The 15448-nt window shown below is 25.8% G+C and overlaps 2 protein-coding genes across 5 annotated transcripts; one reads left to right on the top strand and one right to left on the bottom strand.

Annotated features, from left to right (window-relative positions):
- Positions 1–166: 166 nt before the first annotated feature.
- On the bottom strand, positions 167–12064 carry LOC117217165. 2 transcript variants are annotated; one of them, XM_033464547.1, is made up of 11 exons: positions 11699–12064; positions 9482–9579; positions 8796–8942; positions 8590–8709; positions 8238–8388; positions 7973–8102; positions 7642–7795; positions 7343–7531; positions 7143–7262; positions 3747–7054; positions 167–1906 (listed from the first exon to the last, which is right to left on the bottom strand). In XM_033464547.1, the coding sequence occupies exons 1-11, from the start codon at positions 11988–11990 to the stop codon at positions 1897–1899; spliced, it is 4719 nt and encodes a 1572-aa protein (XP_033320438.1). In that variant the 5' UTR covers positions 11991–12064; the 3' UTR covers positions 167–1896. The 2 variants fall into 2 exon arrangements, with proteins under 2 accessions (XP_033320438.1, XP_033320439.1); XM_033464548.1 differs by lacking the exon at positions 167–1906 and adding an exon at positions 3399–3640 and having other exon boundaries at positions 3702–7054.
- Positions 12044–13759, top strand: LOC117217167 (thioredoxin domain-containing protein 9). 3 transcript variants are annotated; one of them, XM_033464550.1, is made up of 4 exons: positions 12044–12222; positions 12709–12887; positions 13087–13288; positions 13394–13759. In XM_033464550.1, exons 1-4 carry the CDS (start codon positions 12078–12080, stop codon positions 13660–13662), a joined length of 795 nt encoding a protein of 264 aa, XP_033320441.1. In that variant the 5' UTR covers positions 12044–12077; the 3' UTR covers positions 13663–13759. The 3 variants fall into 3 exon arrangements, with proteins under 3 accessions (XP_033320441.1, XP_033320443.1, XP_033320444.1); XM_033464552.1 differs by having other exon boundaries at positions 12208–12486; XM_033464553.1 differs by lacking the exon at positions 12044–12222 and adding an exon at positions 12256–12517.
- Positions 13760–15448: the final 1689 nt, after the last annotated feature.

The following is a 15448-nucleotide window of genomic DNA, read 5'->3' as shown; positions in this document are numbered from 1 at the left end:
TCATTGATTTGACAATAAGAATTTTTACAAAATAACGTCTATTTTAAACATTTAGCGAAACATAAAAATGTAAAATGCTTACATATGTCTTTAATAAAAATATATCTAGTATGTGCAAATATTAATATCGATGTGTATTAATTAATGAGATTATTGAACTGCAACATGTTAGTAAACCATCTTTATTCTTTCATTTCTTGGTGTGATAAAATTCTTAATAAATTCAATTCCTTCTCAATATATATAAATTGTACATAATTCATTTCACAACGTAAGCGTACGCATTTCATGCGCGCGAATTCTATGCGAACTTAATGTACAGAATCGCGCATGCGTGTACGTACATACATATCTGTAAAATAATTACAATAATTATATTTTTAAGATCGCTAAATCAACACAGTACTATTCATTAATCGACTTTTTATTTTAATTTTAGTTATAGAGCTTCGTGATTGAAGAAATATATGAATATAGCTAACTATAACTATTGAATATTTCTTTTAATTTTTCGTAATGCTTCGTCAAAATTCAACGAAATATAATTAGGTATTATCCATTTACTCGTTACTTTGAACTCCATAAAGTCGTTATTAATTATAAAATAATACTTTAAAGTTTTATGTTATGTAATATTTCATCGGCTGCTTTTAATGTACGAAAGTAAATTTCGCGATTACGAATATATATGAAACATAATTTATGAGTTACTGATGATTAGTATTAATAAATTCCTGACACAGGCCAATGGCTTAATAAAATTACATTCATATCATGTCAATTTCATTCCTTCTTCCCTAACGAGTTGTGTTCTATATATATTTATAGAAATAACATATTAAAGAAAAACTTTACGAATATACAATGTAACAAGTATACATTCTTCGAGTAACAAAGACTCAAATTTCAAGTCTAAGCATTGACTTATGTTTAAGTCAAGAACTTCTTATATACGTGTATATATATATTCTATACTTATATATAATAAAAATATATTATGTCAATATTGAAATTGTTTTACAATTCATAAATAAAAATCTGATGTTACATATAACAATTTCTGTAATACTTTTCCCTTAATGACGCAAATTGCTTTCAAAAGTAACAATTTTTTCATGGTGTGCATCTAATATGAGTGTGTATATATTGTTTAATTAAGTTGTATATACACGCTCATGTACACACATAGTAGTATAATATTACAATATTACAATTATATACATCCATCTCTACATTATGCACAACGTTTTCCGATCATGTGCAAATCATATGAATGCTAAAGTTAGCAATAACACATTTAAATAATTGATTTTGAAATATCAAAATAGCCACAGTTAGATCTCAAACTTTGTTTTGATAACTATAGCTGTTTTTTTATTCGTACTATAATATATATTAGATCAATTGTTTTCTAGACTAGAATCAAACACGTACTAACATTATCCCTAATACACATGAATGTGTATATGGATCCTGTATCTTTTTCACCTTCTCTGTTCATAAATTTAAACCTTTGAACTAAAACTGAACTGAACTAATGTATAAAACACTACAAATTGTCTATATATATACAATAACATTTATAAGATTTACCTATATCTTTCTTTTGTACAATATAATTTCCTTGGAACGACTCTATGAGCTGAACTTGTGTTCTTACAAAACCATCACGCACTATTAAAGCAGTCAAATAATACGTAGTTTTAGATCCTCCATTTAGCATATTGCTGATACTTTGGTTCAAGATCCATTGTCAGTTGCTTGAATTCGTCAATTTCATCGTCAAAATCGTAAAGATTGTTATTTTCCTCCATATATCTTCTCTTTAATTCTGTGTCTTCATATTCAACAAGATGCAATTCTCCTTCTTCTTTTTCTTCTTCAATATCATTGATTTTATTTTGTGCTACAAAAATTACGTTAATGATTCTTATAAAGTAATTTTATACTGCCCCATTTTTATGATAAATTAATTCATAGCATAGATAATCATTTGATACAGTAAAGTAAAATCTTTACATCAACTTCTTAAACAGTTCTTAAAAGGTTCAAAACGATAACTCAGAAATAAATGATACTTCAATAAAATATGATAAATATTATAAATATGATAAAAAGAAATTGCAGTATTGTAACTCTATTCAATGCTTATATCTTATACCTTATATGATAAGGATAATATATAAATATTAATGATGAGGATACAATAAAATAAATAATATATACTTCTTAATTACTTTAATGTGGTCAATATATCATATACATATTATAAAAAAATACAGTAATTGTTTTTTCTAAAATTTTATGTTTAACAATGAATCAAATAAAATGTATATTCAACTTTTAAAAAATAAGATCTGTTATTAATTCAAATATCATTTTTAACTAAATAATGTCAGTTACATAAAATTTACAAAACACATACATACTTGTATCAACAATTTATATAGATTAAAAGGTTTTTGTAGCACTTTACTGTATCAATATAAATAAATAGTTCTAACAAATATAAAATTCTTAAAAAAGATGCGATAAAGCTTTTAATTTCTGCTTATACAACACTAGTGTTATGTGTTAAGTATTAAATAAGTTAAGTATTATATGGACCAAACTGTTAAGATTTTTTATTAGCATAGGAAATATACAAAAGTGAAATGAATTTTTATAGTATTTTTTAAAAGGAAAATTAATACGATTTCATTAGTCGAATGAAAGTTATTATAATAAGTGCAAGCGAGACATAAGATACTGTTGAAATCAGCATAAATAAAAGAAAAAGCATTACTTCTCAAATAAAATATAAAGTCTCACAAATTTTATAGGTATTATATTTTTCCACCAGATTCAAATCGTTTTTACAAAACAATGCGTTTTATAAATTTTTATGTTTATGGCGGTTGAATCAGTCCACTTTATACATAAATTAATTATATACAATTCTTAATTTCACATATCCAATATGATGCAGTATAATGAAGAATAAGCAGCATGAAATCATTTAGATAATATTAAGCATTAAAAATCTTTCTTCGTTATAATATACACAAGTATTCAGTTTGACTTTAATTATTTCCATTATTACATTATAATTTTATTTTAATAACATTTGTAAAGCAATTATTTAATAGTATAATGTGCGTACGTGCGCGCGCGCGCGCGCGCGCGTGTGTGTGTGTGTGTGTATGCGTGTGTTGCTTCAGCTCATATTTAATTCAGAATAAAGAAAATTAAATTTAACTAATGCTTCAATATAACAGAAGAAAATCATATCATAAGACCAGTCCAGTTAATTATACATGTGTGCCATAATACCAATATTATTCCAAATTAAAGCTAGCTTGAATATTTCAGATTAAAGGATTTTGTAAAAAGTGAGACCATGTTCAATATATGGAACCTTGTTAATACAAAAAGCTTTATATTCACAATAAAAAGAATTTATTTTAAACTTCTTTTAAACATCAACTATGAAATATATGAAATAGTTCTTTCACATCACTTTTCAATATTTAAGATCAAAATTACAATAAATTACATGTTCTTCAAATTATATATACTGGAGAGAAATAGAATATAAAAATATTAATATCTAACTACAACATTTAATAAACATTTTCTTCTGAAATACCTTCAGTGTAATATAATATATATATATATATATATATATATATATATATATATATATATATATATATATATATATAGATTTATAATTTTCATCAATTGTGATAGCTTAATTTACTCACCTGTTTGCACGAATTACTGATGAAGGCTCAGCAATATTAGTATTCTGATCAGAAATAATGTCAACTGTTGTATTGCCCCTTGTGTTCACTACAGCTGTTGAACATATGGTTGTGGCAACTGCACATTTAATTGTATTTAAGTATTGTTGAGTCGTATCATTTATATCATCTGAATTTGTGCATTTTAAATGTTGAGCAATATTTGATCCAAAGTTACTGAGCATATGAATATTCTCTGGTGAGTTACTGCTTACATCATCATTGTCTTTCAAATAAGATGCATCTTCTTTTGAATGGACAATAGGATCAGCTATTACAGGTACTGAAGAATATTCGGAAACAGTTCCAAAAGCCTCGTTTTCTTTGACTTTCTGTTTTTTGTAAAAACTTATACTTTCTTCGGCATTATCCTCCAGTGAAGAATTTTCATCGATTTTTAACGCTTCATTGTTGTTATAAATATTTTCTGGCTTTTCAGTTATAGCATTCATTGATGAGTGAGATATCTGAGATAGATCACAAAATAAAGTCTTTACTTTAACGATATTCGGCCAATTATTAGTTGTAATATCTAATGAAAGCTTTTTGATCGGAGTTTCATCAATAGAGATATCTGCTACATGATGTATAAGATTTCTAAGAATTAACACATTGAAGTTTGTCATAGAAGAGTACATTCTTGGTATGGGCATAACAATATTCATATCCTTGAACATATGATCCATAATATTTTTCACAATAGAACTATTAATTTTCATTTCAATTATATTACTTATTTCAATATATTTGTTATGTTTTATAACAAATGGCTCTACCACTTCTTGCTTTATTGGTGTATTTACATCTCTATAAAGTACTGAAGTACATGAATGTACACTATCATCGCTAAATTCGGAGTTAGTATCTTTACATGTACAATTTATTTTTGATATCTTTGCTTCTGGTATGTTATTTACAATTACGCTTTTCCAATTCGTACTATTATTTACACGATATACATTTATTCCTTCTACGTCATTGCTGGTTGGCATATTATGAACATTTATAAAGACATTTCTATCACTATTACTGTCAATACTATACATTGTGGTAACTTCATTATTTAAACAATTCGTTCCTACATTTATCTTCAACGTATTATAACATTCAAGTGGTTTATTATTTACATTACAGACACATTTTTGATTACATACAAAACATGCTGTATTACTTCCTGTACTATTTACATTAAAAGCAGAATTATTTCCAACATTATCTTTTGTACTTATATTTAATATTACTAAATTGTGCATTCTGTCAGACGTATGTACAGTATGCATATCATTGCTTACATCATACATCATACTACACGACAAAGATTTGCTATCACTAGTAAAATTAATACTGTCTGTTAAAGTTTCATTATTCGTTTCTTTTATTAGTATAGGATCTACTTTATCTAGTATTCCTGCTATATTTCGTTTCTGTACAACTGCTTTTAAAGCAGAATATTCAGGTATACCTATTAATTTAGGTACAGGTACAATCGTGTTACTATTTGAAACATGCATTAATAAATTATTATTCACAATTTTAGAACAAGTATCAATAATATTCGAAACAATGCAATCTGCAGCTAATACTACATCTTTGTTAGTAACACCAGGAGGAAATTTTGATTGTATATTTTCAGATAATAATTGATTATCTAAAGTAGGAGTGGACTTTCGTCCTTCTAAATAGACATGTAAGTTTCTGCTTTCTTTACTATGTTCAACAGATTTTTTTTCTGTATCGATTGAATCATTTTCACTATCTTTCTTGAGTAAAAGATCTACTTCTTTGGAACAAGGCTTATTACTTTGTCCAGGAGCATTTATATTACCTTCGAATCTAAACGATGGGATCATATTCGCTAAACTTTGTAAACTTGGCAATTGAGAAACATTGAAAAATTTTGATTTACTCTTTAGCGATACCGAGGTCTCTTCCGTTTCACGATTATAAATCCTATCTCTCTTATCTTTTATGTAATAATGGAATTTATCTCCAAGAGTCATCATGCTGTTTATGCTACCTTGAAACGTATTTTTACTTTTCAACTGATTAATAGGAGTGGAATCAGAAAAAAAACAACTAGAATGTTGAAACAGCGAAAGTAATTTTCCTAAATTAGAAGTACTTTTTTGTATTGGATCGTGTTTCGTTTGCGACTGCAATTCTACACTTTCGTTTGTACGAGTATTTGTTACTTTATCCGTTGCATCGTAACCTTTCTTACAAATTATTGATTTATCACTTATTGTATTATAAGGCGGACTTTTTCCGTTCCTATCTGTAGGTGTAAACGTTTTTACATCTTCTGTATTTTCGTTAGAACGATTTTCTACACTCTCGATATCTGTCATCGTTGAAACATCTTCCAATCGATTCGAAATAATTTGATTGTCTGGCACATCATCTTTCTTGCGTTCTAGACTAATAGAACTTATATTATCATCAGGCTGAGTTTCAACCTTTGTCTTAACAAAAGATTTATTTGTATTTAATTCTTCTACAGGATATCCAAGTATCGTCGGTGCATACGTTTTTTCTACCACATTTAAAGCTAGATGAGACAAGTCGTTTGAAATACTTCGAAAACTTTCAATGGTTTGATTATTCTTTTCTGATTCAGATGCGAGTACGGTATTCAGATCATCTAAATCAGTAGATTCTTTAATATTAACTTTCGAACTTAAATCAGTCGATTCTGCAATATTAACTTTTGGATTTAAACCAACCATGATATCAGCCTCGGTCGTAGTAATAACAGGTTTAGATAAAGATACAGTATTTGCTGATTCAACAACTGAAACACGAAATCTAGATGACCCACTTGCAGAAGTGACAAAGGTAGGTGATGATCCAAGGGATGGAAGAACAGATGATGACGATGGTACTGAGGATTCTGTAGTACGTAACGTTTCTGGAACTCGGGACACCACAAACCGACTTCGCGAGGGACTTAATATTGGACTGGCTATGGGTGAAGAGGCGGGACTAGGGGCTGGAGAACGAAGACGACCTCCATTAATACGTTTCGGTTCGAGCATCGATCGTCCAGGCTCATCTTTTTGTATTGAAATCATGGGTGATAAAGAACATGGTAATGTTTGACAAGTAAGCGAAATTTTACGAGTGGTTGCACTACAGAATCTGCTATGATATGAATTATCAAAACCTTCGCTATTTTCTTCTAATATACGACTTTTCTCGTTTTCCAAACAACAGCTTCGAATTTCAGCTACAAGCTGCGTGTACTGAAGCAAGGTCTCGTTTAAATTATCCTATTATTAACATAAAAAAACAAATAATTATAATATAATATTTTTAAATATTTTTCCAGTGAAAAATGACACTAATTTGTTCACTTACCACTTTTATATCAGGTTTATCATCTAAATCTATTTTAGTAATATTTTTATTCTTTTTCATAGCAGAACTGAGAGCCTTCATTCCAGTCAAATGTATTCTATTATTTCTTAAATCTATCCTCTAAAACAGTAAAACAGACATAAGTTGAATACAAAATGATTTTATATCCTTTTTTATATTCTAAAGTTTATGATATTTACTTGCAATGCATGGTTTATTTCAATGATTTCAGATAATGTAACAATTCCATCACATGTAAGCTCAGTTGATTGTATTCCCAATTGTAATAGAACATGGTTCTTTTTCAATGCATCTTTTATAATCAATAACAACTCATCAGACAACATATTTTTTCCAATATTTAGTGTCTCTAACGTCTTAGACAATGCCTATATAAACAGCATTAATATAATACAAGTACATATAAATACATAAAGCAATAACTATAAGTGTATAGTTCATACATGCGTAACTATAATGATAAAATAAAATTACATACTATAATACGTGCGAAATAGGGAGATGATTTTTTTGTCAGTTGGTTATTCCATAATACTAATATGCTTAAACCTTTACCATCTTTGTCCTCGTTTATTTGATTGATGAGACCTTCTAGGATATCACGTACACCATCATCTTGAATGACATTATTACTAAAAGAACATTTTACTTCAGAATAATTTTCAATATATATTGTAAAATATGTAAATTAGTTTTTTATTAGAAAGATTCGTTAAAAATATATGTAATCATAATTAAAAGACAAATGCTATAGAATTATACATCTTATTGTTTTGTTTTATTATCCATTACCTCTGTTTGTTACGTACCTAATATCAAGTAACTGTATATGATTATTTAATCTAAGAAGAGAACCAAGCTGTATTGCATCATATAAATTCAGCCCATTGTCAGCTAAGTAAAGTTCTCTTATTCCAGTGTTCATTTTTAATGCTGCAACTGTTAAAAGCACTATGTTACTGTAACATTATCAGAAACTTATTTCATCAATTTTATTTGAGTAAATTGTAACTACTTAAAAATAAATTAATTAAAAAAGAATGAAACTAACAAACTGTATTGCATAATAAATACCTAGTGTGACGATAGATCTTCCTGAAAGTCCACAATTTTCTAATTTAAGCACATGTAGATGACAGACTAATCTTAATGCACGACTCAAGATATTCATGTATTGTTCATTAAGGATTACATCCTTAGCTTCAAGATGTTCCAAGCATTGGGTCTAAACAAATAATGATTCCATTAATTATGTATTAATCAACATAAAACTTAATTTTAAACACTCATATATTTAGTGTCATTTCTAATTTTTTCGTTATTCATAGTCATTCTATACACGATAATCAATGAAATAATAAAGATAATATTTGAAACTAATAACCATATAAATCTTTTCAAATGAAATGTACCATATTATATATACCTTTCTTATCATATTTGCACATGCTTGCCAACCATAAATTCCAATGCCTTGATTAGACGAAATGTTCAAGTGCTTTGCAGATTCATAATATTCTAACATATCAAATAATATCACAGAACTCTATAATATAAAAATGACAAATGATATCAAATATCATTTCAAAAGAAATTACTATTTTTGATCGAATTTTTAATTAATAGAAATACCTCATCATCCAAAGATGTGGCTTCTAAATTAACTTTATTAAATCGAACTCTTTTGAAAATTTCCTCCAATGGTTCCGCATGATTAATATCCAATGTCTGTCCTTTTAAATCTAACTCTTCACTTCTCAATTCCAATGTATCTAAATTCTGCACAGTAATCATTATTATCGATACTAAATATCAAATAAATATATATGATAAATGTATTTTCATGATATGTATAAACTATATTCATAGTTATGTTTAAAATAATTTTTTATATATTTAAAGTATTTAAATATTATTTTGAAACACAAAGTAAAATATGATGCAGATATCTAATCTTAAGTATTTTGAGCTTCAATTTAATATAATAAAAATCTTTCTTCTATATATGTATATATTTTTATATTTATATATTTATTTAAACAGATATTGTGTAAATATAATTTTATATTCCTGCTTTTTATGTTCTCTCCATTTCTTTTATTTGTGTTTCAATATTTTATAACTTAAATATATACATTTGCGCATATACTTGTTATATCCGTAACTATTAGTTTGAATATTAGTTATAAAACTACAAATAATTAATAATTAGTATGATTAGATATGTAATCAATATGTATTTAATATTAGATGCTTTGATATTTTTTTTGATCCAAACCAATATTGCATACAAATATTTTGAAAAGATGCACTTTTACCTTAAGCTGATTTATAACAATCTCCAGAGGATCTGAATTGTGTTTTAAACAGGATTCCTTGTATGATGAGATTACATCTTCACAATTCACATTTTCAGCTGTGAACAATTAATCAACATATTTTTAAAATATAAAAAATTAAAAGTTCAACATATTAAGATATATATGACTAACAGATGATGCTGGAGGATTCTGTCGATTATATAAGATGCAACATAATACATGTGATATCCACTTCAGAAATAGTTAAATAATTGAAAATAATTGAAAAGTTTCATACAATATTCATACATATTTTTACTTTATTTTGTTCTTGTATGTTATTCATAAGAACATTTTTTCATTACTTTCAAATACTGAATACGCCTCATGTAATAGGTCTCACATATTATATTCTATTCATGATCAAACCTATTTGACAAAATGTTACTAACAACACATATTATAAACATAACTCTGAGCTTCAGTTTATTACTTGCATTTCATAATTACAATGTTTTTAACACGTTCGCTGCGGCGTTCATTGGTGACTCACCAAACTTTTCATTTGTAGCAATGACTTGATCATTAACTAGTGTCTATATTTCCATTGAGTGTTCACCTCTCTATCACAACAAAGCAAGTTGATAAATTTGACCCTAGAAGCAGAGGATCAAGCGGAAATCAACTCTCCATCTTTTTCTTAAAAGTACAGCCAAATATTTACTTTAACATGAATGTAAGACATATATCAAAAATCAAATACTGTTTTTCTGTAGAATATAATTGTTTTTATTAAAAAAATTAACTTCCATTTCATATGCATTATTCCACAGAGAACGTATTAATACAATGATGTAAACTAAATGCAACTGCATAAAAATGACAGATATACTAAAATACTCTCACATACCATAGTTTCACATTATTTCATTAAAAAAGAATTTATTTAATTCTCATATGTTTTTAAACAGTCAAATGTGTACTTGAATAAAATTGGTATAAATTCGAGAATATAACAAATTCTTTATTATATAAGACAATTTTATAATATACATTGTTCTATTTAAAATAATCTAATTTACAAATTACAATTAAAACAATACGGTTTAAAAATAATTTACAGGTTAATTATATATTGTACATACTTCAATATTGCATCAAACTTATAATTAGTATATGGTTCACATTGTGAAATCTTAAACGTTCTGTATTTGGCATGACCTATAAAAAAAACCTAATGGCTTAGTGCACTACAACTATATAAGTAAATAATTACAAAAATGATATTAACAAATGATGTAACTTATCATTTTATATTTAAGATTATAGCCATTATGTTATGAGTGCTAATAACATCTTTAAAATAAAATTTAAAGAAGTTATTTTATCAATTTATAATTTATAAATTACAATTCAAATTCAGATTATAGTTTTTAATTAATCATACTATTTTGTTATTATAGAAAAGTATTATTAAATAAATACAGTTTCTATATAACTAAACATATATTCTTATTAATAAGTGCCAAAATAATATAATTAAACATATAAAATAAATTAAACTAGCTTAATACCTTTTAATATACTTTTAGATTATATGCCTTTGAAAATATTTGTGATTTTATTAAATTTTAAAAGTTCTAGTGCTTCTCTAAAGAATAATTAACATATTAGATTAAACTTAAATTAAGTAACTTTATGAAATATGGATATTTTTCTATAGTTAATTGGTAAATAATTTAAATGTCCATGTAATTAATTTAATGACAAATAAAGTACAGATTCTCGAATTATATAGTATAAGATATAGATCTCTATAAGTCACAAATTTCTCTAATTACGTTAATATACATTTCACATAGAGTTTTTACAAACATTTATATATAAACATCTTTTAACAATAATCAAATTTAATGCTTAAATTATTGCTAAGAATATACAATTTTTTGAATTATTAATATTTATTAATCAATACAAGTATAAAGTACAAATCTCTGTAACTCACAACTAAGTAAACAAACATCATACATACATTTGTTAGAAACATTTATATTTACGTATCTATAAAGTTAACTTAATGACGATTAAAATATTATCGTAGATAAATGGATTCTTGTGAATCATTAATATTTATTAATTAATACAATTACAGAGCATAGACCTTTAAGAGCCAGCAATATAAAATGAACGAATGAATGTAAGGAGGAGATGTAAGATAAAAATATTTATCCTCACCGAATTTCCATGGATTGGCCGGTTCCAGGCATCCCGTAATCAAGTGATTGTCATTTGTTGGGAAATTCACACGTCGAGGAAGCTTTTTTTTGCTCAATGCCAAGGAGCTTCGCAATTTTCTACCATCGATCAAAATATAAGGCGACAATGGGACATTGCTTGTACCAAATCTCGACCTTCTCGTCGTGTGCGATATCGTTCTCGGAGGAAGTTCCTCAGGATCGACCTCATCTTTCAAGGTCGTAAGCGAATTCTCGCTGATCTGCGAAACTGAATTCGCTCCTTCGCTCATATTCAACAAATTTCTAACATATTTTCTCGAACGGAATTTACTTCACTATAAACACGCACACACGCATTCACATGCACATCGCACAATATGTCAACGCGGCTATTTCGTAGAATTGTTAACGTCGATATCGAAGCAAACATCAGTTACTCGTATGTTACATCCGCCATCTTTATTACTGTCAGGCAAGTCGACAACTGTAAAACTCAACACCTAAGTTGGTATCACTGCGCTGGTATAATTAATGTATTCAATATTTTTTAAATCTTCGTTTAATTGTTTTTGTAAGACATTTTTGATGCCATATAAAGTTTACTTAAAATATATCTTTATGAAAAATGACCGATCTATAAATTTATGGTTTATCAAATTTGTACTTTTCTTGCCTTATATGGTATCAAGTAAATTATAAAAGCAACAAGGATAGACGTATTTTCTATCGCATAAACAATTTGACAGAAACGTAGATTCCTTATATGGTCAAACCGAAACCGCATAAGTAAGAAAAACTTTATTTGCTAAAATTTAAAGTACAGTAAAAATAAAATATTCTATAATATCAATTATCCACATAGTATCAATTATCCACATATTAAAAAGTATCTATTTGTTCAAATATGAAATAAAAGCTGTTTATCTTTTCTCACATTGCAATATAAAATTACATATTAAGTTTGTATAATATAACCTAAAAATTTCTCAGAATTTTATTTTTAAGTAGAAATGGAGACTATTTTGCAACAAAAAATAATAGAAGCAACTCACTGCGTTGAAAAACAATTAGACACAGAGATAGAAAAGTTGGAAAATCTGGACATTAGTGATTTTGAAAAGTTGCGTGAACAACGTTTAAAGAAGCTAAAGTTGCTTCAACAACAAAAGCAGAATTGGTTGGCACTGGTAGTGTAACTTTTACTATTTTATTATTATATAGTATTTTAATCTCTGAATAATGTTGTCCTCCTGCAATCAACGTAATCTTTTTATCACAAGAAAAAGATAAACTAGTTAATCAGTTTATAGTATTTAATTCACTATTTAATAATCCATTTTTATATACAATTAAAATTGTTAATTCAACGTTTATGACTATTTTTAGGGTCATGGAGAATATTCAGAATTATATGATGAAAAAGAATTCTTTGAAATTTCAAAAAAATCTCAAAACATTGTTTGCCTGTTTTGTAAAGACGATTCCCCAAGATGTAAAATAGTAGATCATCATCTCAAAATTCTTGCAAAAAAGCATATAGAAGCAAAGTTTTGTAAGTTAAATGTAGTACGATGTCCATTTTTAACTGGTAAGTTAATTATTGTCCATATTTTCTACATTTCTTTAGTGTATTCTCTTAAACTTTGCTTAAATCTAAAAATTTGTAATATTAATCTATATTATACATTTACAGAACGTTTAAGGATCAAAATTATTCCCACAATTGCTCTCATTGTTAATGGTAAAACTAATGATTACATTGTGGGATTTACTGATTTAGGAAATCGTGATGATTTTTCAACTGAAATATTAGAATATAGAATTTCCCTTTCTGGAGCAATAACATTTGAAGAGAACTTGTCATCAGAAAATAATAAAAAACCATGGTTATCACAAGTTTCAAAACCTAAAACTATCAAAGGACCTAATGGTTTAAATTCTGATGATTCGGATGAAGATTAAAAATAATTCATAATTTTTAACGATTCATTAGCTAATATTTATGAGCTTTTACCTGTATGTAAAATTTAATTAATAAAAATTAATAATCGTTAAACGAGTAAAGACAATTTTAATATACAAAATAGCTATATTATATAAGATATTTAAATATTATTTTATTTATAATAAATATTGTTATATGTAAAATAAATCTTTTAATGTAAAACATTTCTAAGAAATAAACATTTTAAATATTTTTTATAAATAAAGTTGCTTATAACTTTAAATTGCTTACTTAAATTTGCTTACTAGTATATATTATATAATTCTGTCCAAATCTATTATAATATGATAAAAAAAATCATTTAAAAAAATTTAATTTTTTCATATTCTTATTCAAAACAAAGTAACTCCTAAAGTCAAAAGATAATTTGTATTATATGTAATTACAGTAATTACATATTATTCATAAATAGCTTGAAGTTAAAAATCTATGTGTAAAAAATAAAAATTCATATTTTAACAAATATTAGAAAATATCTTTTTATTAATCAGTTGTGACCACTCAAACAAATTTCAAATTATTTATCATTTACAGTTTTCAGAAAATTTTAAACATTATTTATTAATTTAATAATTCAAATTTGTTCAATATTTCAAAGAATGTTCTATTCATATTCAAATTTTATATCACATATACATCGGCATGATAATAAATTTAATTTAATTATTTTTTAAATCATTTTTATTTTTTGCAAAACTATTAATAAAATAAATCTAAACATATCTTCTTTCTAAATCATTTAAACCTATCAAAAGTAGAAAATAAGAAAGTATAATATTTTGATGTTAAAGATAAAATAAATGCTTTCTAGGAACAATCATATAAGAAGTATATCAAAATATGAAATTATATCAATTTATAACTAAGCTTAAACAAAGATATACTAGAATGACTAATAAATGTTTAATTATGTCAAAATTGTATTAAAACAAGTATTAGATTAAAATATATACGTATACTTTTCCAAAATATGTTACAAGTATTTACAAGTAAATTTCACAGAAATGAAGGAAAAGCACAATATATTTTTAACACAGTTTTATTTTCTCACGTGAGCATCACTGACAAAGAGGTGTTATGAGAAGTTTATTATATGAAAATACTTAAAATTCAGATATAAATCAACTTCAAAGAAATAGTTGAGTAGACAAACATAATTATATTTTTAATTAAACAATTCATTATATAATTTTTATTATGATATAATGTCTAAAATACCTTTGCTATTCAGAATATCTAATGGTGCAATTACAAAATCTTTCTAAAATTATAACTTTAAAAAAGTAATAATATATAAAAATGGCAATAGTTTTAAAATTATAATGATGTTAATCTTATGTTACAAAAAGGTAAGGCATGGAATTGTAACATCATTGAAAGTAACTATGAAATTCATTTATGATCCAACTCCATTTAGTTATCATTTATCAAACCTAATTTGATTAATCACTCATGAAAGAATAACTTTTATGTTACTTTACAATAGATTGTGATATTTCTCATAGCCATTTTATTATTACTAATATCATACTTTTTATATTGAATTAAATTTAATTAGGAATATATATTCATATCATTATTACTTATATACATATGTCTTGTATTTACGTATAAGAAATTTATATAATTTAAAATTCATAATATGTTAAATGTAAATTAAAACTTTTTGAATATTCTATTTCTTACGTTTTTTACATGTTTAATAACTAATTTTTAATATTATAATTATGCAATGTATCACAG

The sequence above is a fragment of the Bombus bifarius genome, unplaced genomic scaffold (genome assembly GCF_011952205.1).
Source record: "Bombus bifarius isolate JDL3187 unplaced genomic scaffold, Bbif_JDL3187 scf7180000007974, whole genome shotgun sequence".
Lineage (NCBI taxonomy): Eukaryota > Metazoa > Arthropoda > Insecta > Hymenoptera > Apidae > Bombus > Bombus bifarius.
The sequence above is the reverse complement of the archived record's forward strand: the minus strand, read 5'-3'. Positions and strand labels throughout refer to the sequence as shown.

Coding starts and splice junctions, on each gene's coding strand:
- LOC117217165 (XM_033464547.1), bottom strand. CDS start 11,990: ATGAGCGAAGGAGCGAATTCAGTTTCGCAGATCAGCGAGAATTCGCTT. Junction 7,796..7,972: donor ATACAGTTACTTGATATTAG/GTACGTAACAAA, acceptor ATGTTCTTTTAG/TAATAATGTCATTCAAGATG. Junction 7,532..7,641: donor CCTATTTCGCACGTATTATA/GTATGTAATTTT, acceptor CTGTTTATATAG/GCATTGTCTAAGACGTTAGA.
- LOC117217167 (XM_033464550.1), top strand. CDS start 12,078: ATGTCAACGCGGCTATTTCGTAGAATTGTTAACGTCGATATCGAAGCA. Junction 12,223..12,708: donor AAGTTGGTATCACTGCGCTG/GTATAATTAATG, acceptor ATTTTTAAGTAG/AAATGGAGACTATTTTGCAA. Junction 12,888..13,086: donor AGCAGAATTGGTTGGCACTG/GTAGTGTAACTT, acceptor GACTATTTTTAG/GGTCATGGAGAATATTCAGA.